Source organism: Mastigoproctus giganteus, chromosome 5 (genome assembly GCF_048544385.1).
Source record: "Mastigoproctus giganteus isolate SK-2022 chromosome 5, ASM4854438v1, whole genome shotgun sequence".
Lineage (NCBI taxonomy): Eukaryota > Metazoa > Arthropoda > Arachnida > Uropygi > Thelyphonidae > Mastigoproctus > Mastigoproctus giganteus.
The window spans coordinates 45,620,042-45,645,245 of record NC_143579.1 but is presented as its reverse complement, the minus strand read 5'-3'; the positions used below and the strand labels follow the sequence as shown (position 1 = coordinate 45,645,245).

At 37.0% G+C, this 25,204-nt stretch overlaps 1 protein-coding gene across 3 annotated transcripts in view; it reads left to right on the top strand.

Annotated features, from left to right (window-relative positions):
• ATP8B (ATPase phospholipid transporting 8B) overlaps positions 1 to 24,312 on the top strand; it is a 121,332-nt gene extending 97,020 nt beyond the window's left edge. For all 3 annotated transcript variants that reach the window (XM_090374009.1, XM_090374011.1, XM_090374008.1), the window contains 16 exons: positions 41 to 123; positions 382 to 629; positions 786 to 997; positions 1,122 to 1,377; positions 2,043 to 2,202; positions 7,150 to 7,232; positions 9,945 to 10,046; positions 10,482 to 10,601; positions 11,047 to 11,144; positions 11,270 to 11,448; positions 11,595 to 11,851; positions 14,265 to 14,448; positions 16,990 to 17,213; positions 19,903 to 19,986; positions 22,713 to 22,958; positions 23,162 to 24,312. In XM_090374009.1, the coding sequence (XP_090230135.1) occupies positions 41 to 123; positions 382 to 629; positions 786 to 997; positions 1,122 to 1,377; positions 2,043 to 2,202; positions 7,150 to 7,232; positions 9,945 to 10,046; positions 10,482 to 10,601; positions 11,047 to 11,144; positions 11,270 to 11,448; positions 11,595 to 11,851; positions 14,265 to 14,448; positions 16,990 to 17,213; positions 19,903 to 19,986; positions 22,713 to 22,958; positions 23,162 to 23,701 (3,076 nt within the window). In that variant the 3' untranslated portion in view covers positions 23,702 to 24,312. The remainder of the gene's footprint in view (positions 1 to 40; positions 124 to 381; positions 630 to 785; positions 998 to 1,121; positions 1,378 to 2,042; positions 2,203 to 7,149; positions 7,233 to 9,944; positions 10,047 to 10,481; positions 10,602 to 11,046; positions 11,145 to 11,269; positions 11,449 to 11,594; positions 11,852 to 14,264; positions 14,449 to 16,989; positions 17,214 to 19,902; positions 19,987 to 22,712; positions 22,959 to 23,161) is intronic.
• The last annotated feature ends 892 nt before the right edge of the window (positions 24,313 to 25,204 follow it).

Here is a 25,204-nt window from a genome sequence, read left to right as displayed (position 1 = left end):
ATTAAAGATATAAAATTAACTGCATCCTCAATCACTATAGGGAAACCAACCTGAAGTGCAAACAGGCCCTCCCTGAGACAGCTGAAATGGGAGAAGATAATACGCTTTTCGGGCAGTTTAATGGTAAGTATCAACGCGGTTAAAATTACCTAATTTCAACAAGGTATCTTTTAATTATTGTTCAGTATTATTTAAGCAACGATATTATTAAATCTGGAACTAGTGTATAAAATTTACAGCGAAATCTCGAATCCATAATTGCAACAGGAAATTTATACATAAGTTTACATATGTTCCCCCCCCCCCCCCTAAAGTTTCCTATTATATATGTTTGTTTGATGGGTTCTTTTAACGACAAGTTTTGCAACATTATTTTTTCAGGAGAAATCGCTTGTGAACCACCCAACAACAACTTGAGCAAATACGAGGGAACAATGTATTGGGATGGAGATAGCTTTCCTCTGGATAACGATAAGATATTGTTAAGGGGTTGTGTACTTCGCAATACTCGATGGTGCTATGGAATGGTGATATTTGCTGGAAGAGACACAAAATTGATGCAGAACAGCGGAAAGACCATTTTTAAGCGCACAAGTTTGGATCGTCTTCTTAATATTTTGATTTTAGGGGTAAGTTTAATAGATAAAACTGATTTTTTGTGACGAATTAATAAAAATACTCACAAATAACATTTTCTCACACAGACACCGATACTGAAGGAAGTCAATATAATTTTAACCAACAGTAAAATATAAATAAATAATTCGATTAATTTCTTCTTCCAGATCGTGTTCTTCCTGTTCAGCATGTGTCTTTTCTGTACAATAGCTTGTGGAGTGTGGGAAACCCTCAAAGGGCGGTACTTTAGAGTTTATCTTCCTTGGGATTCTTTGGTCCCTAAAGATGATACTGGAGGTGCTGCAGTCACCGCATTGCTGGTCTTTTTCTCTTATGCCATTGTCATGAACACCGTGGTGCCCATTTCTTTATACGTCAGGTAAGTAGAAATGCAGAGAAGAGCAGAAAATTGGTTAAAATTATTAGTTGTTTTACTGCCAGCGAAGATGTCATTGTATGCGTTCCATTTCCGGGCTGTTTTTATCTTTTTTTTTTTTATGTAGTGTCGAGGTAATACGCTTCTGCCATAGCTTGTGGATCAACTGGGATGAACGGATGTACTATGCAATCAAAGATACTCCTGCCAAAGCCCGCACCACCACCCTCAACGAAGAACTTGGACAGATAGAATATGTTTTCTCTGACAAGACGGGTACCCTTACGCAAAACATTATGACATTCAATAAATGTTCCATCGGTGGCCGACTCTATGGAGATGTTCTGGACGACATTACTGGAGAGCCGATTGAAATTACGGAGGTAAAATAATTTATTTCAAAATATTATATTAAATGAAAATATCTTTTTTAAACATAAAGATAAATTATTTATTTAAATTTGTTTATTTATTTTCATTAGTACTGAACAGGGCAATGCTTCAATTAAAAGCATTAGAATACAGTCAAATAAATACTAAATATATTCATTATATAAACTATGAAATAATACGGATAAGATATTCGAACAAAAATTTGATTCATATATATTTGCTGTACAGTAATAAAGCCATACAGTTTCCATTTCATAAACTAAATAAACAAAATCAGATCAGTAAATTAAAATCCAATTTAAAATAACCTAAAAATCAACTTAAAAAACAAAAAAAAAATAAGTTATACTATAAATTTACTATAATTATATCCCTTAATCGGTCAGTAACGCGATATGACAAGTGGCATTTCTGACCTTCTCTTATATGAGGGCTGTGGATAAAGTAGTGGCAACATGATGGTCACAAAAAAACTTTTTTTGTATAAATAGTTTTGATAATTGCAGTGCTATTCTGCACATCAATCAAATCGTTGATTGTACGCATTGCTATTCTGTTTTTTTAGCCTTCCCTCTTTCTACAAGAGGAACATTATTTTCTTGTGTTATTTCTATTGTGTAATTGCAGAATCTCACATGAAGTGTCTTTTTAATAGGATATGCAGTCAGTGGATTTCTCGTTCAATACCCACCACGAGGCCAAGTTTAAGTTTTATGACAAAACTCTCCTCGATGAGGTGAAGAAAGGGAACCAGGAAGTTTGTGAATTTTTCCGTCTTCTTGCGCTTTGTCACACGGTCATGTGCGAAGATAAAGGTGTGTTTTATATCATATGTCCATCCTTTATTGCTTTTAGCAGTAATACATATTCTATATACACTGCCCTACCATTAATATCCGGACACCCCTCCATGGATGGGGAAACAGGTCCTATGCACACAACACGTCACAGAACCTGCTATAAATATGCACACTGGGCTTCGAACAGACAATTGCAAAAGTAGGCATGCAAGATGACAGGTTCAACAGAATTACCTGAACAATTCAACAAATGCTAGAAACCGATTAACGTGGTGTAAGGAGCACGAATCCTGGACTGTAGAGCATTGGAAAACAGTCCTATGGACAGATGAGTCGAAGAGGTTCGCACTCTACCAGTCTGATGGCCGTTCCTGGGTGTGGCGAATGTCAGAGGAACAGTTCCTTCCTGACTGTATCCTCCCAACAATGAAGTTTGGTGGAGGCGGTGTCATGGTATCGGGCTCTTTTCATGGTTTGGTTTGTGCCCATTAGTCGTTATCGACAAAAACATGAATGCTGTACAATACCAGGACAGCCTGGACAATTATGCACTTGCAACATTATGGTAATACTTCGGGGAAGGCCCATACCTGTATCAGCAAGACAACGCGCCATGCCATACTGCTCGCGTCGTAACAGAGTGGTTTGAGGACATGGGTGTGGAAAAGTTGGATTGGCTAGCCCGAAGTCCTGACTGATCTGAACCCTATCGAGCATCTTAGAAATGTATTGGATCGTCAGGTACGTCCACGTCGAGATCGCCTAAAGAACAAGGCTGAACTGGTGGCTGCGTTAAAGGCCAAGTGGAGGAACATATCACCTGACTTTTATAAAAAGCTGGTTCAGAGTATGCCGCGAAGATTGAAGGCCGTCATAAAAGCAAAAGGTTTCACACAAAATATTAAATGACGCAACAAAAGCTCTTTTTTTTTTTTTTTTTTTTCTAAAGGCAGATGTCCGGATATTAATGATAGGGCAGTGTATACTTTTCGTAAGCTCTGCGAATACTTGCAGCTATGAGTTCCCCCTATTTACCAACAAAGCACCTCTTACATTCAACATTTGCAATTGCTATTTATGGTCTACCGAAAATCCAAACGAACCAGTATTCAAAAAGCCAACCAGTATTCGGTGGAGCGATATCATTGGCTATTTGACATTGATGGTTGTTGACGCCGATTACTCTATCGGTTAGTTGCGGACGTATATGAAAGCATTGTCTACCAGCAGAAATTACAGATAACTCACGAATTTGTGGGTCGAATCGTGGGAGCTGTTGGTATTCCAGATATTCCTAAATGAATGTCAGATGAACTAATGACACTGGTGGCAGAGGAGAAAAATGCATGGGATGCATATAAATTACCAGGCAATACAGAAGACTATGATAAATATAATCTAGTCTGTAATCAAGTCACAAAGGTTAGGCAAGTGAAGGCAGATTACGAGAAATCTTTGGCAAGGAATGCAAAGAAAAATAGCAAAGACTGCTTTACTTATGTAAACTCTAGAAAGAAGGGGATGAATCTGATTGGTTCACTTGATATCGATGGTTCAACTGTTGATGATCCTGCTCAGGTAGCCAACAAACTAAATGAGTATTTGCACCTTCATTCTCGCATGAAGAATTCTATGCGGAGTTGGAGGCCAGATGTTTATCAAACTCTAACAGGGAGCAAAATTATTTTCTAATAACTGAGAGAAAAGTGGAGGAGAAATTGTTGGAGCATAAGAAAGGCACTTAGGATGGATGGGAGCTATCCAGCTATCCACTGGTGCGCAAAATTTAAGGACCAGTCAGATTTTCAGGTCCAGTCAGGTGTGCAAAATTTAAGGATCTGTAACTACTCATAGGAGTGGCCTGGATATGGGAAAAGCATACCAAAGGAACCTCGTGAGGTCCAGAAATGACGAAAGAAACAACACCGACACAACAACGGAAACAAAACGGTACAGAGGGACTTTTTTCAAAAACGGCAACATAGCACTGGGTGCCATGATACAGATGCATCACTGCCAAAGATGGAACGAAGGGAAGAGGTGGTCTTCAGTAGGAGATATGGCCACCCCTAATGTCGATGCAGGCTTTGCACCGCCTGTCCATACTTAGAACAATGTCGTTGATAAGTTCTTGCGATAACATCGTACATTCCTATGTCGGCGCCATATTCAGCTGGTGAACATTTTTCTGGTGGGTGTGGACTTGCCGCTATGCGTCTGCCCAGAGCGTCCCATATGTGTTCGATGGGATTTAGATCGCCGAGAACGGGCAGGCCAATCCATACGAACAATGTCCTCACTTTCCAAAAGCATATCAACAGCTGCAGTACGAAGGGGTGTGGCGTTATCATCCATGAACACGAACTCCGGGCCAATGACACCTCGGAACAGACGCACATGGAGAAGGATTATTTCAGTACAGTAGCGTGCACCGGTTACAGTACCGCCTTCCAGTACCTGGAGTTGTGTACATCCATCCAAGATAACGCCTCCCCAGACGAGAACACCTCGACCGCCATATCGATCCCTTTCAGTGATGTTTGCGAGGTGATAACCGTGTGCCAACCTCTCGCCAGATTAGCTGACGTCCAGGATCGCTGCTGAGACTGAATTTACTCTCATCAGTAAAGAGTACCTTAAGTAAAGATTTTTGGTTGTAACCTTTAGAAATAGTGTTGGTCCTTAGGTTTTGCACACCAGAGTATTAAAGAAGGCAGCAAAGGAAGTAAGCAAACCTTTGGCCATAATTATGAGAACAACCCTGGATTTAGTGGAGGTCTCCATGGACTGGAGATGTTCAAATGTATCCCTAATTCACAAAGGAGATTCAAAGGGCGATGCAAATAATTACAGACCTGTTAGTTTAACTTCTATTCTGGGGAAAATAATGCAGTTACTGGTTAAAGAAGCGTTGCAGGATCATCTAGACAAGATTGCAGTTATAGTTCAGACACAGCATGGGTTTGTTAAGAGGAAGTGGTATCCACATCATGGATACCATGATGTGGTCACAAAGGAAATGAATGCAAAAATATTTGATATCATATACTTGGATTTCAGGAAAGCTTTTGATACTGTTGCACATAAAAGATTACTGTACTAATTGGAACAGTGTGACATTAAGGACAAGTTGCTGCTATGGATAAAGGGATAGTTGAGTGGAAGAAGACAGAGATGATAATCAATGGATATTGTTCTTCATGGAATAATGTAATTAATGGAGTCTCCCAGGATTCAGGTTTGGGTCCATTGTTGTTTTCTGTATTTATCAATGATACTGATAAAGGTATATCAGGGTTAATGTCCAAGTTTGCAGACGATACTAAGGTTGGCAGGGATGTTAATAACAATACTTGCCGCAACAGGAGTTAGAAAAGTTGGCAGATGGGCTGAGAGGTGGCAACTGAAAAGGTGGAATTGATTGGTGGAATCACCAGTGTGTTTCTGTATGTGTATACGGGTGATTGCAATCAAGTTCCCAAACTGATGCAATTAAAAGAACAAAGTGTAGGAGTTCAAAAATGGTTGTATTTTTATTCAGAGTAATCACCACCTGATTGAATGGATTCATTATACCGTTCTAAACGTTTTTGAAATGAGTCAGCGAAGGTGTCCAAAGAGACGTTCAGTTCGGTGATTCTGTTTTTCTTTATGTCCTCAACAACCTGAAATCTCTTTACTTTGAGAGCCGTTTCACCTTGGGAAGGAGAAAGAAATCTGGAGGTGCTACATCGGGAGAGAAGGATAGATGGTTGTTCTGTACAGTGCCATATTTCGTCAGAAATATCTTAACAGCAAGTGCGTAATGGGGAAGGGGCAACTGTCGTGCAACGAGAAGCAACTGTCTTTTCCTCGAAAGACAGCTGGCCAGGGAAATGCGATTCAATAGTCTTTGAAGTACCTGTACAAAGAGCGCAACATTAACTCGCAGACCCTTCAGGTACAAATTTCCTGTGAATCATACCCTGTTTGTCGAAAAACATGGTCAGGATAGTCTTGATCCAGGACTTATATAAATGAAACTTTTTGGGCCTGGGTGGTGATTTTGAAGTTCGCTGCATGCTCAAACGCTTTGTCTCTGGGTCGTACTGAAACACCTAACACATATCCAGTAACAATACAGTCGAAGAAATTAGGATTTTCTTTACAAGTCTAGATGAATTCTTCGCACGAGGACACTCTTTTTGTTGCTTTCTTCATCCGTGAGACTGTGCGGCACAAATTTTTCACATACCTTCCTTTTCCCTAAATCTTCAAGAAGGGAATTTGACGAATGGTCTCATTATTCATATCCAACTCATCAAACATCATTCTGAGGGTCAAACGACGATCTGTTGCTACAATTTCCGAAATTTTGCAACTCTGTACTCATTTCGAGGGGTTGACTGACTCTCTTAGGTCATCGTGCAACATCCTCACGTCCGTCTTTGAACCGCTTATACAATTAAGACATAATGGTACGACTTAACTTTTCATCACCATAAACATTTTTTGATATTTCATACGTTTCTGTTGTAGATTTTTCCAGTTTAAAGTAAAATTTGATATTCGTTCGTTGCTCCATTGTAAAATCGAGATAGGGAACTTTAACGCTACCAACCAAACTGGTTATTACTTGCAACCTGTCAGTCTGCTAGACAGCCCCTATATCACCATCTGTTCGAGGAAGTTTGAACTACAGCATACAACACCGTTTGTTTTCAAACACATTGCATTCATGTGGCTGGAGGCGGTATCATGGTATGGGGTATGTTCTATTGGTATGGACTGGCAACAGCATCAGTCCGGGAACTTTATTGCCACACCTCGTGTGTATATATTAAATATTATATTAGATTATATCCATGCGTTTTCCAATTGCACGGAACAAATGTAAGAGCAAATTCTAAAGCTGTTCCTAGATTGTTATTTGTTAAAATCACTTCTTGGTTTATTGAATTTATTTATTACTTATTTTTATAGATGGAAAATTGGAATACCAAGCCCAGTCTCCAGATGAAGAAGCATTAACATCAGCTGCCAGAAACTTCGGTTTTGTATTTCGGGTAAGTCTGTTTCCTTAAGCTGTTGTTCTAAATAATGTCTTGATATACACTGTGCTGCCACTTTATTAGGTACACCCCTGCTGTGCACACAAATGGTTTGTCCCACAACGTTGCAAGTCACATGACCACAGTTGTGGATATAAATGCAGCAGAACAATCTTTCTAGTATCAGTTAATAGTACAAACCGTAGCAAGAATGGGGAAAAGGAGTGATCTAACGGACTTCGAACGTGGCATGGTAGTAGGTGCAAGACGTGCTGTTTCTCTTGAACTTTTCACGAACCACAGTTTCAAGGTTGTATCGAGAATGGTGCAACGAACAGAAAACATCCTCTCAACGGCACTCCTGTAGACGAAAATCGCTTGTTGATGAGACATGTAGGCATGTATAGTATCTTATGTGGGACGGCACCTGAACGTGAGTTCAACTCCGCCTTTGTACACTGTGATGGTTACAGATCACTGTAACAGGCCAGAAATGTGTGTAATGTTATGTTCGTGCATTGTGTGTTGTTTAGTTGTTTCTGGCCTCTTTGTCACCAGGCAGGCGATCACCTGGAAAACCTGCCCAATGTCCGTCTACACCACGGGGAGGTGGGCCACAACTACGCATGTTCTGTGGCGGACCTTGAGTAGCTCGTACTGAATGCCCAAAACGAGTTTGGGATCATTCAAAGAGAAAAAAAGAAATCCAAAGTCCACTGGTTCAGTGCAAGACTAGTGGATGCTACGATCTCGTGCCTAGGGAGCCCAACTCCAAGCAACAGAAAAATCTCGCACCCACATACAGTAATGAGTCCTTGGGTGCCAGCAACAAAAAAAAAAAAAAAAAAAAAAATTAATCTCACATCCATATGAAGAAAGCAGTGAGGCCACAATGTCTGCCCCTTTAGTAGTTGCGTTTTTCATGAAATTGTCATAAAGGTTTCCACGGTTTTGTAGTTCTTCTGAACGAACCTTTAGACACTCATTTTCGATTAGGATGGCAAGTGGCTATAGTCTCCAAGTTGGCCCACTTATCTAGAATGAAATTAATTGCTGACTTAGTCACTTTGTTCGAATCACGCGTTAAAAAGCCGACGACTTGTTTTTTGAGTTTTGACATGGCTTCGTATGCTGAGGGAACATCCTCACAGGTCGGGTTTTCAATTCCGGTGTTTGCAGTCTTGGGGACATTTAGCTTGGGATCTATTAGAGTAGATAGTAGTATAGTGTCTTGGGCCGTACACTCCAAGTTATCGCTGGTATTTGAATCAGTCAATTTAGAACAGTTAATTTCTTTAAGGACAGGCATAGAGGGATTATCAGATTTTTCTTTATTAGAAGTACTTTCTGTAGAAGCAGGATACTTTTCGACGTTATTTTGTAGAGCCAAATCGGCTGTTGTAGTCACACCTGTTGTCGCTATTGATATCCTGTCTCTGCCCGAGGGGAAAGGGTCAATTTGGTTGTGGGGTTTACCCTTATCGCTCTCAGTTTCCATCAGAAGGGGTAAGGTCACAGTTTCAAGAACAGGAAAGCTGACAGAGCACACTATTTAGTTCAGCATAGGGTGTGTTCACATCAAACACTAATCTCAGTATTGAATACCGCTGTTAACTTGTAAAGGCGAAAACGGTGACCTGCCTATACCAGAGATAGCAGTGAGGGGGGATTAAAGCTTTAAATGATGCCTCAAGGGAGGAAGGTGGCTAGAGCAATTTGACCTTGAACTCGGCCTTCTGTTTCACGTGGCAATTTAATACTTTACGTATTCGTTATATAGGATAAAAAATATTCTAATTAATTAATCTTTACCTGGTGAAAACTTCCATGCGGAGTGGACATCTTCATCTCGTGCCTTTGTTATCAAAGAAGAACAAGAAAGCACGCCTCCTTGGGGGCACAGCAACACCAGCACTGGACTATCGAGGATTGGAAAACAGTTGCTTGGTCTGACGAGTCGAAGTTCCTGGTGCATCATGTTGATGGAAGGCTCAGAATTTGACAAAAACAACATGAATCCATGGACCCGTCATATCTGACGACTACTGTGCAAGGTGGTGTGGGAGCAGTGTTATGGTGTGGGGAATGTTTTCTTGGCACACGTTGGGTCCATTGATACCCAAAGATTCACTTCTGAATTATTAGACGTACTTAACATCGTTGCTGACCAAGTGCATCCGTTCATGTTGACAGTTTATCCTCAGTCAGATGGTTACTTCCAGCAGGATAATTGGCCGGCGCACAAAGCCGAATCACTATGGAATGTTCCAGGTACATGACAATGACTTTTCTTTGCTGCGGTGGCCCGCTCAGTCAGCGGATCTCAATCCTATTGAGCGTCTTTGGGATGAGCTGGAAAGGGCTGTTCGCTGCAGGCCTACACCTCCGTCGAATCTCAAGGAACTGCGTGACACTCATGTTTGCATGGTACTCCATTCCTGCACAACGTTTTCAGCATCTTGTTCACTCCATGCCTAGACGAATTCAGGGTGCTTTGAAGGCTAAAGGAGGCTCAACACGCTACTAGGTAGGTGTACCTAAATAAAGTGGCACCACAGTGTAATTCTTAATATATACGTACTAATGACTGTTCAAATTTCTAACTAAATTGGAATTTAAATATTATTAAATAATAGCTTTATCTGAAGATTCGTTCACTTTTTTTTAACTGGTTTCTTTCTTTCTTTCTTTCTTTCTTTTTTTTTTTTTTTTTTTACTCTTTTATAGAATCGCACTCCAACCACTGTCACCATAGAAGTGATGAGTCAGTTCGAGATCTACGAACTCCTTGCTATCTTGGACTTCAATAACGTCCGAAAGCGTATGTCTGTATGTATATTGCTCCATTACACATCACCAGGCAGACATAGAAAGTAGTTTTAGCTAGAAGATAGTCTACACAGGCAAAAAATTTTATAATTCAACGCTTGTAACCATAGAAACGAAACCATCATCAATATTACATCTAACATAATTTCCGATTCACTTTAATCAGCAATTTAAAAAAAATTAATCTCCTATATGAACACCAGTAATAGATAATTTATATTAAAATTATTAATCGCTATAGAATTAGATCGTCTGCTTATTAGATACTTAGATCGTCTGCTTATTAGATGCTTAGATTGTCTGCCTTTTAACAGCTAGATATGCTTTAGTAGTTACAAATTGCGTATGTGCAATTCTAATAAACTATTTACAGAAACAATAACATATATTGATTGAAGAAAGTTTTTTACCAAATTTTCATTTCCTCTTTTTCAGGTGATACTCAGAAAAGATGGAAAATTAAAACTGTATTGTAAAGGTGCCGACTCTGTGATATTTGAGCGTCTGGGTCCAGAATCTGAAGAGCTAAGGCTGAAAACACTAGACCATTTAAATGTAAGAAAAATGATAGTTTTTCCTCCTACCGATTATGATTTTAAATAATACTATAAGGGTCTTTCAAATAAGACAGATTCTCACCGTCTCTAACATCCAAGCTGAGTTGTAGCAATATATATGTGAACGCTGAAACAACCAGCCTACAGCCCTGATCTGTCGCCTTCAACTACCAACATTCCTGAAGAAGTCCAAAGGGGGAACGAAACCATCATATATTTCTCAACGTCTTCCCCTGGTGACATGAGGGAAAATAAGTTTCAACTCTTTGGGTGTTTACTTTTAATCAGGTGCTTCTCTGAACTTTTATACCAAAAAAGTCTGTTTCATTTTGAACGACTCTTATACATATGAGAAATTTTTTTTCTCCATAAATGAGAAAATAAATAGAAAATATACTACCAGAATACTACGACTTAATCTATTATAGTGACGTTTTTTATAGAAATTTGCAAGCGAAGGTCTTCGGACACTGTGTCTAGCAGTAAAGGAGTTGGATGAAGAATTTTACGAAGCTTGGAAAGAAAAATTTCATGAAGCTGCGTACGTATCATAACCATAATGCATTGCGAGTATCCCAATATTTTCCTCTGTCCTGAATCACACGCGATTTTCATTTATATATTGTCAAAATCTATTGTAGTTGACACGAGCTCTTCCATTTTCAGCACCTCTCTCGAAGATCGAGAGGAAAAAGTGAACGAAGTGTATGAGGAAATTGAAAAGCAGTTAACCCTTCTTGGTGCCACCGCAATTGAAGATAAGTTACAAGATGGTGTGCCACAAGCTATTGCAAACCTAGCATTGGCTGACATTAAAATCTGGGTTCTTACTGGGGATAAACAAGGTAAGCGGTGGAAGAAATGGAATGACTGATTGATGAATCCTCAACAAATTTAGGATTATTTTAAATCCACAATTTTGTTTATTAATTTTTTTTTAAATGCAAGCAACTAGATAATGTTGATTTGTTCGTGTTCTTTGACTTCATAGAAACGGCAATCAATATTGGCTATTCTTGTCAGCTGCTAACGGACGACATGGTGGATATGTTTATCGTCGATGGCTTTGAGTATCTTGAGGTCGAAAAGCAACTGCGCCAGTTCAAAGAGACCATTTCACAGATTCTCAGTCACAATCAAGGAGCACCTGACTGCAGTGTCGTTACATTCAGTTCCGATTTCGATACCATGTCCGATTGTCCTGAAGGGAGTGGAGGATTTGCTCTCGTTGTTAATGGTCACAGCCTGGTAAGTATTTTTGCAACAGCGATCTTCGATCTGTTGTGTTGATTATAATTATGCTCATCGGTTGTAGTGAGTAACTGTGTGTAAAAAAAACTCGAGTGCAAAATGAACCATGTTGATCTGTCATGCTTTGGAATTTTAATAACTAAAATTATATAAATATATATTTTAAATAAATTTAAAGAATAATATGCAATATATTGGGAAAACTTTATTATTTAATTTTTATTTTGATAAGTAGGAAATATACCACTTTGAAATTTTTATCTTTTTGTTATTTTATTTATTTTTTCTGTGAAATATTAGATTATTTTTTTTTTGTGAAATAATTGATCTTTTTTGTGAAATGATACATCAACATCATTATTTTCTTTTTATTTTTAGTGAAATAATAGATCAAAATTTTTTTTTTTTTTTTTTTTTGTGAAATAATAATTTTTTTTTTTTTTTTTTTTTTTTTTTTTGGGAAAGTATGGATAACCGTTTTGTTATTGTTTTCTGAAAGTGTTGATAATTATTCACTTTTCCCCCTCGAAAGTATAGATTATTCTTTCTTTCATTTTTGTCGCTAAAGTTTTGATAATAATTCTTTCATTTATTTTTATTTTTCAAGCACAGTTCTTTTAATAATTTTAATACGAGGTAAAATTGTGATCTGCAGGAATGGCCAAAATTGCTTCACAGAAAAACAACTCCGCGTGGATGGTATTCTTGAACGCTACAGGATACCGTTCCACTCGTTAACTCGTGTTTTGCAATGGCTTCTGGCTCTTCCCAGGACTCAAAGTTCACCTCAGGTATCGTTTTCCAAATAGAGCTGCATCACGTACATCACTTTTCCGGTGGTGTAAAATATTCTCAAAGAGGCTTAGAGAATATTTTATGCCACAGAATATTCTAAAATTGGAGAGAACGGTTTATTTTATTTTTATTACATTTTAATTATCATGCAAAACAGGGATTAAACCCCACAAAATGTATGATATTAAGAGGCTGAAAAATACACAAAGACATAAAATAAAAATACACAAAGACTGTGAATACAGAATGTCTTAAATAAAATCTAAAACATAAAGCTTATGTTTTATAAAGGTGAAATTAAAATCGAGAAATATAAAATGGTATAAACCCTTAAATAATAAAATTTGTTATAAGATATTTCTATTAACCAAGAAAGAACACGAAACTATGTAGAAATAAAAAAAAAACAAAAAAAAAAAAACAAGAGATGAAGTTGATGAAATCATTGACTTATCATCCTTTTAAAAAACTTGTTAAATTGATGAATGGATCCAAGTTAAATCATTAATCAGTTAAGCGCTCGTGATAAAGGAATTTTAGAATTGATTTTAAATAATCTGTGTTGTTGAGTGTCTTTGAAAAGAGCGTGGAAATACACTGCCGATAATATAAAAGAATTTGAAATTAGCTGTGTTTCTAAGTGGAGGAAATTATATCTCTTGAGATATAAGCCGGATACTGATGTTTTAAAATCACCATACATTCCTAGCACTTATTTAAAAGCAGTTTATTATAATTTTTCATGTACTGCGATTTGCAATGTGGAAGACCATAGAATCGAAGACTGGTAGAACCAAACTAAGGTAAAGTACTCTGTAAAATTGAGCAGAACGAGTGGGATAGACTAATTATATCAAGAGTCCTAAAACTTGATTGGAACGTATTATTATAGAGTTACTGTGGGATATAAAGGAGCCATTAAAACAAAAATTGACCCCTTATCCACTCTGGTTAAAGGAACGGAATCAATATCATAATCATATAAGATCGATTATTATTTAAATAAAAATAATAAAATAACAAAATAAATTAAATAAAATGAAATATTAAGAATAAAAACAAATTAATATTGATTCTGTAACGCTCATCTGCCCTATCATGAAAGATATCACCCCAGATTTTTCCACATCTCGGTTGTCCCCAAAACCTCTCTAAAGCTTCTAGACTCCATTTATAAGGGCCCAGTTAGGTTAATTAATGACCTGTGTGTTACAACGTCTCTCCACGTTCTGTTTCTGTTGCATGCCTTTTCTATAGATACTTCCATGGGCACTGTTCTTCCGAATTGGCTTCTATAATTTTCGCTCTCTCTTCCAAACCAATCTGAATACGCCCGCAACCAGTCAACATCCGTTCACTCTTCAATTCCAAACTCGCAGAACCAACTATTACTCTTCCTCATTTATTCCTTCTACTTTTGTTTTCAGGAAAAACATTCCTTTTCATCTGTTTCCCGAAAATTACAAGCTACAGAAATTCAAGAAAAATCGACCCAAGTATGGTACTAACTCATAAAAAAAAAAAAAAAATGAATACAGCACAGTTTCTTTAGAATGAGGATATATTTGGCAACGACCTCGATCACATCAGTGACGACTATTTTACTCTTTGTCAGGTACACGCTCTGGAATCTCGAATGGAAACCCTATTTCTTGATGTAGCGTCTCATTGTAAAGCTGTTATTTGCTGTCGAGTAACTCCGTTGCAAAAGGCTCTTGTTGTGGACCTGGTGAAAAGGCAAAAGAAAGCAGTGACCCTGGCCATCGGAGACGGAGCAAATGACGTCAGCATGATTAAAAGTAAGAGTTTGATATGTTGATGTGGGCGCAGTCAGAATCTAAAATATTCAACCTCTTGTACTTTTAAGAAAAAATTCTGGCTTTAACTTGTATTGGTTTATATATATGTACTCATATCGATTGTTCGTACTATTAGTACAAGAAAGCGCCATTTGCCTTGTAATTCTAGTAACTTTAGGCAATTATAAATCCATCTTGTATTAAACATATTTTAATTAAAAAATTAATTATATTTAAAATGAATGAAACTAAGTAGTTTGGGTTATAGAATCTGTAATAACAATGAATATTTTTTCAAAAGAATATATTGGACTTGGTGCATTTTATCTCTGATTTCGAAATTGCGTCCGTTTTTCACTGGCTCCCTCACTTTCGAAAGATATTTCATATTTAATTTTCACGTAATTGTACGTGGTCCATCTGTTAGTATTAATTGGACTGCTGGGAATTCTTGGAGTCAGGAATTTTCTAGATCTGCAGCGGTCAGATTCCCGCAGTTCTTAGACTAATCCACCTCCATCTTCTCACAGCATGGCAAAAGAAGATATAAAGCAAATTCGATTCGTAGACAGATCAATCAGTGCAATGCGTTTTATCAGTCAGTGCAATGGCAGGTCATTGTGCGACACTTGACATTGCAATACAATATGGGGTCTGCAAGAACAATGTCCCAAATGACGATGCACTGCACGCTCAGACATATGGGGTTCCACAACAGACGACCAAAGAGACACTTCTCTCTCCTCACCGCTGATTAAAATCGACAGCGAATGCTATGGTGTCAACAACATGTCGGTTGAACAGTGGAGTACTGGAAATGAGCGCGCTGGTAGGATGGGTCTAAACACCTAGTGCAACACGTGGACGGACGCTCTTAGTGTGGCCCAAGCAACATGAGTCCATGGACCCTCCTGCACGATGCTCCACTGTCCCGGCAGGTGGCGGTGGTTTCTGAATATGGGCATGTTTTGTTGGCAAGAGCTATTACCCCTAGGTAGTACGGACCAATGTTTCACTGGCGAGGTCTACCTCACCGGTGAAACGTTGCAGTGCATGGTGTACATAGTCTTATAGGGAATCGTGTGCACCCCCGCAATGTTCCATTTTTTTCTGGACAGAAGCGGGATCTTCCAAGACGATAATGCGCCGTGTCATCGGACCCGCATTGTGCACGTGCGGTTCGAGGAACAGTGAAGAGATCACCATCCTGATTGGCCTTCAAATTCTCCTGACCTGAGTGCACTTGAACACCTGTGGGATGTTTTGGAACTGAAAGTGAAACGTATGGACACGCAACCGTCATCTATTCTGACACTGTGGGAAGCCTTGCAGGTAGCAATGGCTGCAGATCTCTGCGGATGTCTTCAGAAGTACAGTTGAGTGAATGGCTAGGCGAATAGCGGCTGTTGTCTGAGCGAAGGGTGATTCAACACGGTATTAGGTCATAATTCACTGATCACTCAATGTACGTAAGCTGAACTTTGTTGTGTATATATATATTTTTTTTCTTCTTTTGTATCTGTCTCGGTTACTCTTTAAAAATTCACTTTGTTGTTGTTGTAGGGTTTTAGGGCATCAGAAACTTAGGTCATATTGCGCCGTATATAATGTGTTTGTAAATTGTGTGAGTTCTGTAGTCGGTTTGCTGGACAAAAAAAAAAAACTGTAGTTTCCTGGAAGACGAAGCCATTCTACCCTTGCCTGAGACTGACGAACTCTGCCATGTTCCGAAAGAGATCCATAAAAATTCCTCCCGTCATTGAAGGGATTCGAAATCAGGTCTTTTTCTTACAATGGCCGGGAAAATAGCGAAGAAAATGGGGGAAAAAAATTTACGCTACTTGATTTAATTCTTATTAAAATTTTCAGTAAGCCTAATCTGTATTCCTTTCCAAATCTGTGGGTTCTGACAATATCTGACATCAAATTTGAATACGTCCATCACAATCCATGAGGTGCACCATATTTTGGGAAGTAAAAAAATCAGAAAAGGTTAAAATTTGACGAATTTGTGGTTGCGATTAGTAGAAATATATATCGCAAGAATTGGAAAATGGAAAGAATGAACTAGAACAAAATAATATTGCAGAAAGTTGAAAAAATATACGCACACTTCTTTCTTCCAGTTGCAAAGACGAAATAAAAATATTAAAATTATAGAAATGCTAGTTTAGAAAAGGGAAAAATGAGTTTTTCGATATCACGGTGGCACTTCCATACCATCAAAGCTTCAATTGTCGACAGGGTACACCATGATGTATCTTCTTTGTTTTAAACCCACCCAAACTGTTTAAAATATCATCAAATCGTCAAAAAAAAAAAACGACAAAGTTTTATTATATGAATCAATTTCTATTCTTTTATTCAAGTAAGGGAAAAATGTATTTTCAAAGTTGTACAATCATCATGTTATCCTAATCATTACAAAATAATATGTAATAAATAAACACGTTGATATGTTTTTTTCTATTTGGTTATTAAAATTGTAATTTTGGTATTTTTTTTTCAACCTTTAAAATCGTCTTTGTTCTTAACTTCCAGCCGCCCATATTGGAGTGGGAATCAGTGGTCAAGAAGGGATGCAAGCAGTCCTCGCAAGCGATTTTTCTTTGGCCCAGTTTCGTTACTTAGAACGTCTTCTGTTAGTCCATGGCAGGTGGTCCTACTACAGGATGTGCAAGTTTCTGCGATATTTTTTTTATAAGAATTTTGCCTTCACACTTTGCCACTTCTGGTTCGCCTTCTTTTGTGGTTTTTCTGCCCAGGTGAGTAAAAACTTCTCGTGAAACATTCGAGGTCATTAACACCAAGTGTAAAATATAGTAGTACTCACAAGAATGTCAATAAAACTCTTCATGGTTTATTGCTAAGATTCAGTGGCATCTTTTTATGTAAATAAATTTATTTATTGACCAATTAAAAATTGATAATTGGCAATATGAAAGGACAAATTACTGTAAAGTACAGTATATTAGGTAACCTTAAATCAAATTAAGACGGAAGGAATTTTTATGAGTTTTTTGCTCCACTGTGGGGCCCTCGTGGATGACACATTTGGTAGAATAACCGTCTTCGTAGAAAAGACTTGAGTTCATATAACGTCGATGACACGAGGAATTTTTATTGGTCTTTTTCACAATGTGGCAGAGGTAATCGATCTCAGCCAGGTAACGTGGTCTTTTTCTTCCAACAAACAGTAAATCGACCACAGAACACACGCAATTTGCAGTCATATCCTAAAATCTTACAATAAACCAGCCAACCTAAAAACCCTACAACAACAAATCCACCGTGGCCGAGCTAGTCGGTCTCGACTTCGAATTACATTGTTTTTCACCTTGCTTTGTATCACTTTTTTCACTGATTAATCCCATGCTTTCTCGAGAGTTACATGGATTCTGCCGTAGGGCTAGGTTTAACAGGTGTCCTTCAGGGAGGTCCTCTCCTTAAGGCATTTATCCATTTAAAACCAAACCCTGTATGTAGTAGTTAATGCTAATAAAAATTTGAAATGAATTGTGTCTAATAATGCTTTTATGCAAGTATTACATTAAACACAAAGTGTTGGACATGTTCACTGTGTGCACATAAGCACTCATTTTATCTGTTGATCAGTTTTCGTGCCACTTGACGTTGTTGTTGTAGGATTTCAGGAGCATAGGCCACTAAGGCCATATTGCTCTGTGTATATTGTCTGTAAATTGCGTGTGTTCTGAGGTCGATTTTCTGTTTGCTGGATGAAAAACTGTGCTACCTTCGCCTGAGACAGACTAACTCAGCCACGTTGTGAAAAAAAAAAAGACTCATAAAAATTCCAACACTCGAACTCAGGACTTTTCTATCCGGGAGGAGAGTACTGTGATTCTACCAACTGTGTCACCCACGAGGGCACATTCCACTTGCAAAAGCGGCAGAAGTTGTAGGTAGACGATGCTGATCATGTTTTTCAACAAACAGGGTTATGATTTACAAGGAATTCGTACCTGAAGGGAGAGAGCCAATGCTGCATTCTACAATCTGGTGCTTCAAAGACGAAGTACATTTCCTTGGTGCGGTGGATATCAACTTCAGTATCTCTGTTTAAATTCCTACAACGATTGTGGATTACTTCTATGCACATTTTCCACAAAAAAAAAAATAAATAAATAAAAAATAGGTGACAACTAGGGGAAATGTGATGGTCATAATCCTTTTGAAGTAATGCGCTGACTAACAAAAATTCTTCCAACAGAGCCGGATTGGCGGTTTAACAGGTGGGACATCTTTGCTGAAACCAGCAGTATCTTTCGTCTCAGTACTTTCTATTGTTCTGTGAAATGGCAACGCTCTTTAAACTTATTTGACTTCCTTGGAGAATTCAAGCGCAATGTGAACTTCGGTTCATTTTATCTCTGTTTGCACTGGACCAGGGTGGCCATGTTTTTTTATATAATTTTTTTTTCGTGAACATTAAGTTTCCGAAACGAATTATCATATGATTAACAGAACGTTAATCCTAGAATTCCCAAGCTAAAATTACCTACGTCTATTCCCAAGGGGGGGGAACACTTTTTGCCCGCACTTGTTTTTGGTACTCTATTTTCGCAAAACGTGCAAGTTTGGTTTAATTTCATTAAAAATAACATTAAAACAAGTTGTTGAAAACAAAATTATCTTTATTGCCGATTATTTGCTTTCAATATTTCAATGAATCTATTTCTGCTCTTTGCATCAATATAGATATTTCGTCCAAAAACACTTGACCATAAATCACGAATTGATAATTTTGTATCATGATTGGTTCCCATTAGTATCAATGCCTAAAAATACATGCCAGTCTACCAGCGTAATGTACACTCACTCGGTCCTCCAAGTTGGAGCTCGAACCTGGATGCATCAGGCTGGTAGTCCAGTATCATTACCATTCGGCTGATATCAGTCCTAGTTGCTGTGGAATGTCCCACTGGTGGAGAAGGGTGCTCATAATGCTTTGGCTCATGAGTGTACGAATTTTTCTGGAACTTAACCTTGTATTTTCAATTTTGTATTCGCTGTTTATCTTTCCCCTCTGTTCTTCCATCAAGTTGTGAATCATCAGTAAATAAACCTAAGCTGCATTTTTGCGAAATAACTAATTATCTTTAGCGTATCAACAAAAACTATTTGTCAGCCCTGTAACAAAATTTTACCGTTCTAATTTCCTCAATGGGTCATAGAACCGATCGTAGATTTTATTCAGTGATGTAGGCAGTCGCACTGAGCGTTTTAAGTCAACTATAAAATTTGATTTGGGTTAATTATGCTTTTATAGCTGCATATTTTTGCCAGTTTTATCTTGCACGTATGTAATTTTATTTCCCTAACCATGTTCACTTAGGTATTGGATAATAAACGTCCAATTGGATAATAAACATTATTATATTATATGCAGAAAAATTAATCAATCTTTGTGAAATTCCTTTTTGTATTTTTCAGACAGTTTATGATCCCGCATTCATCTCCTTTTACAATGTTTTCTACACATCGCTACCCGTTTTGGCATTGGGGGTATTTGATCAGGTAACGTTTATTTCAATTAAATTAATTTTTTATTATATACAAAACAGGGCAACACCCCTTTAACATTGTATGCACGAAACTCAATCGGAAAACAATAAATAAAATTGAGAGTTACGATCAAAAATGAATCTAGAATAGAATGTATAATTAATTGATTTTAAGCAGATCTATATAATAAAAGAATTTAGATCTAAAAAGGATCTAAATCTAAAATGTTTATTATGTTTAAAAAAAAATTTCTGTATTCAAAAAGTCTGTTTGAATTTAATAATGAAAAGATTCTTGAAAATTGATTATTGAAAATCATCAAAACTTTGAACTAGAACTGCCCAATCGTTTTTTGTGTTTCAAATCTTTATAAGGATAAAGGACAACAACTGGATCCAACACCAGATGCAGAAGCTATACCAGAAATTTTGGTAAAAGAAATAGAAGATGCTATAAAATCAATGAAAAGTGGCAAATCAGCAGGAGACCTGATAAAGCCACTGTTGAAAGCTGGAGGCCAGCGGTATGTAAAGCTCTAGCCTGACTCTTTTCAAAATGCCTTCTACTTAACAAACTGTAGCATGGAAAAATGCAGAAGCTATTCTACTGCACAAAACAAAGTGACAAGGTAGATCTAAAAAAACTATCAACCAAGAAGCCTATTGCCAGTTGTCCACAAGGTCACAAAGGCACTTTCAAGAAGAATAGGTATAACTCAACTCAAATAACAAACATGTTTAGGAAGTAGCTTCAGTACAATGGATCACATCAATCAGTGCAGCAATTTATAGAATGGCACAATGAATACAATCTGCCATTATGTGTATGGCCTTCATTGACTATGAAAAAGCATTCGACTCAGCCACAAAACAAGCAATACTCAACGCCCTAATCAACCAATGTGTAGACAGAACTTAAGTCAATATTTTCCAATCAATATATGGAAAGGCCACTGCATCAGTATGGGTCAACAATGATAAAGTTCAGATCAACATAGAAAATGGCATCCGACAAAGAGACAATCTCCCCAAAACTGTTTTCTGCCTATTTAAAAGAAATTTTTGCAAGCTAAATTGGGATAGTAAAAAGACTCGAGATAAATGGAAATTACCTGAATCATTACGATTTGCAGATGATGTCATTCTCTTTGCCAATGATCCGGAAGTATTGCAGCAAAACATTTGAAAAACTGCAGAATGAAAGCAAGAAGTTCAGTTTAAGATGAATATCAAGAAAACGCAGGTTATGTTCAACAAATTTACCAGAACAGAGGAAATCGTGGCCGATGGACAAGAACTAGAAATGGAAAGGCATGTTTACCTTGGACAAGAAGTTTCAACAGATGGAAACATTATGATGAAAATTGAACTGCGCATAAATTTGGAATGGCAAACATTTGAAGAGCTTAATATAGTCTTCAAGACAAACTTTCCACTCTGTCTCAAACGAAAAGTTTTTGATCAATGTATCCTCCCTGTCCTAACATATGGTTATGAAACATAGACATTGAATGACAAAGCTTTACAAAGACTGAGGGTCACACAAAGAAGTATGGAGCGCCAAATTTTGAACATAACCAAAAGAGACTGAAAAACTTGTGCACAGATTCGTCAAAAAAACCAAGGTCTGTGATATCATTGAAAGAACAAAGTGCTTAAAATGGAAATGGGCAGGTCGCATATCAAGAAGAACTGATGATAAATGGACCAAACGAATTTTGGAATGGATACTGCTTGATTCTAAACGCCCAAGAAAAAGACCAAAGATAAGTTGGATCGATGAAATTGTGAAATTTTCTGGTGTACAATGGCAACAGAAAGCACAAGACTGCAGTTGATGGAAACATGTCGAGGTGGCCTTCATCCTGCGGTGGATTGACAATGGTTGAAGATGATGATGATGAATTAACCAATATAATTTATTAACGAATTATATTTGGAGATTGCCTTCCTTATTCAGGCTGGTTATAGTTAATTCAGCATATTACAACTGAAATCGCATAAGGAATTTTGTGATTCTATTCCACACACTATCATTAGACAATAGTAATGTATCAGTCATAAATGAACGTGTGAAAGCAGAAAAACAGAATCATTAGTGGGGATGGGTCCCCTGTAAAAATAGCTTCGTTGCAATATTAGTTTGCTTATGAACAGGACAGGTTTTTGTTTTTAAATATAGCAATTGAATTTTTATTTCGGATAGTATGCGCAGTATACAGACATACTCGCCTTTTCCGTTCATTGATGAAACTTTAAAAATCGACTTTTTATTTATTAGTTCAACTGAAGGAATAAATCCAGCATCTTTAATTAATTTATTTACTATTTAAATATTATTTATTTGTTATTTAATGAATTAATTTGTTATTTAAATATTTATTATCTTCCAGATAATTCTGGAAGAAAATAAATATTTGTGCTGAGGAAGCCAAAGAATAGATATTTAAGTTTACCAAAGAAGCTATCATACTCATTCGTTCTCTTTCTTCTCCAATAACTGTTAAGATTTATAATCTGTCCAACTAAAAAGGATGCCTTGGTCATTCACTCACGAAACAGACCACACCAGGCTCACCTTTGGACTACTTCAGATGTTTCCTTACAACATGTAAATTTTCTTATCTTATATACCTGTTTAACTTCCCAGGAAAATTAAAGATAGGCAATACATTATACAACCTAGCAGCTTGCTGACATTTTTTTAAAATTCTTCTCTCTCTTTCTGTCTTTCTTTAGGATGTCAACGACAGAAATTCGCTAAGGTTTCCCAAGCTCTATACTCCAGGTCACATGAATCTGCTTTTCAATAAGAAAGAATTTCTTAAAAGCGTAGCCCATGGCCTCATATCCTCCTTTATACTTTTCTTCATCCCATATGGATCTTTCTCGCACGCAGTCGATCCAAATGGTATCAATCTAGACGGTCATCAGCTGTTTGGAACTGTTGTATCGACTATATTAGTCCTAGTAGTGACTGCCCAGGTTTGTATTCAATTTTATTGTATTTTTAATTTCTTAAAATATGAATAAATACTCAAATAAACTGGAGTAGGCTTAGCAAAATCCTACTAGAAAACATCTTAATCAAATACTAAATTTTACTTAGACCCTAATAGAAATTATATTCTATGGAAATTATTTTAAAAAAAAATAGAAAACTACAAATATTTTTGTTTTCCCACCAGATTGCGCTGGATACCGCCTACTGGACTGTTTTCAACCACATAGTGATATGGGGAAGTGTAGCCTTCTATTTTGCAATGACTCTGTTCATCAACAGTGACATTATAGGCAATACCTATATGGGTTCATTCCGAATGACTCTAAGTTCGTCCCAGTTCTGGTTCACAACCTTCGTAACCATGACCTCCTTGTTGGTGCCTATCATTGCTATCCGCTTTTACTATACCGATGTCCATCCCACGTTATCGGATCGAGTCCGTCTTAAGCAGCGACGATCTCGCCTACGATCCCGTCCTTCCGAACCTCAGATGCGTATCACTAGCGTTCGTCGCGCGAGCAGAAGAAGATCAGTGAGATCCGGCTACGCCTTTGCCCACCAGGAAGGATTTGGTAGACTGATAACCAGCGGGAAGATAATGCGCAAAAGCAGATCAGGGAATTTCGGTAATAATCTCTTCCCTCCAGTTATGCCAATGCCTGCCGGAAGGGGTCTTAGTGCAAGAGGAACGGTAGACCAAAGAACTTGTACATTAAAAGTGTGAAAAGCAATTTTTATAGTGAATGAACTTCAGCCATTATGTCCTCTCGCAAAGGAACTGAAGACTGCCAATGTGTGTGTATATAAATATCGCATGGTTTTGTGCAGATTAGAGATATATAAACAAATATATCAGGGGACAGAAGGCACAGACCATACCTGCCATTTTTCCATTTTCATAAATTATGTTCACCTGACTTTGTCATCCGATAATCAGCATAAAGCCTGAATTCGTCTACCAACAACATGAAGAGGACCAGCTGTCCTATGTACCAAAATGGTATCTTTCTCTGTGTATAAATACAAAAGAGATTTATATGTTCTTAGCGTAAGCATAGAATAAATGGGTATTTATCCAATAGTTCCAAAAATAATCGAACTATATGTAAATATTTCACTGTTCCACTATTTAGGAGTTGTGTGTTATAAAATATATTGGAGCGAACCGTATTTTGTTAAAAATATACGAAGATTTTTAATTATAATTAAGATTTCTAATTGTAATTAATCAGTCAGCCTATATAACAACAGGAATCGTTATTGCTAAAATTAAAATTAAGTCTGAAATAAGATTTAATTTCATGAAAATTTAGCTAAAATGAATACAAAAAAAAAAAAAAACAAGCATTGTTTAGCTAATTAGTACAGCCTGTTGATTGGATGTAAGACTACTGTGATAATTAGTTAGAAAATACTATTAATAGTTTATTGAGGGGGAAAATGTGTTTAACTGTAAGTTGAAAATTTGTTCTACGTTGTATTTTAAATCTAAATAAGACTTGTTCTGTCCTTAAATTAACCGAAAAACTGGTTTTCGAGTAGAGGTTTTTCATTAAAAAAATGAATTGACTGTGTCTTCCTTTGCTGTAAGTAAAAAAGCATATGTTTTCTTCTTTTCATTCCAAATAAATGCTTATTTATTTATCTGTTTGAATTCGAAACTTTTCTTCTGAAAACTCTTCAAAATAAATAAATTTCTGGTCGAGGCCGGAAGCCTTTAATAGGACTTAGGAATAATATATATATTCCTTGTGAATGTAATAATTATTTCAATTGTAATAGTAATATTTTTCATAGTTGGGTGAGGGTTCTATCAAAAAATAAATTATTATTTTACTTGAAATTTAGCTGTATTCAATTTCTACGTTTTGAACGTTCTAATAAATATATTTCAGCAAAAGTGTAGTGCTTTGTGATTTTTCTTAAAAATAATTAACCTACAAAAATATAGATTTCCGGTTTAAGAAACTGTTGAGTTCCGATAGATGGCGCTGCAACGTATCCGGTGTATTTGTAATGTGAAGAGATTCTGAAGTATTAATTGTCGTTTTATGTTTTCTATTAATATTTTACGATAACGCTTAGATTAATAATGGTAAGTGCTAATTTTATAATCTTACAAATTATAAGTGCTAATTGTAGGACATTGTTAATCGAATTATTGGTTAAAAATGTGTTTTAAGTTACTGAAACTTGCAATGTTGGATTAAATATTGTAGTAGAATTA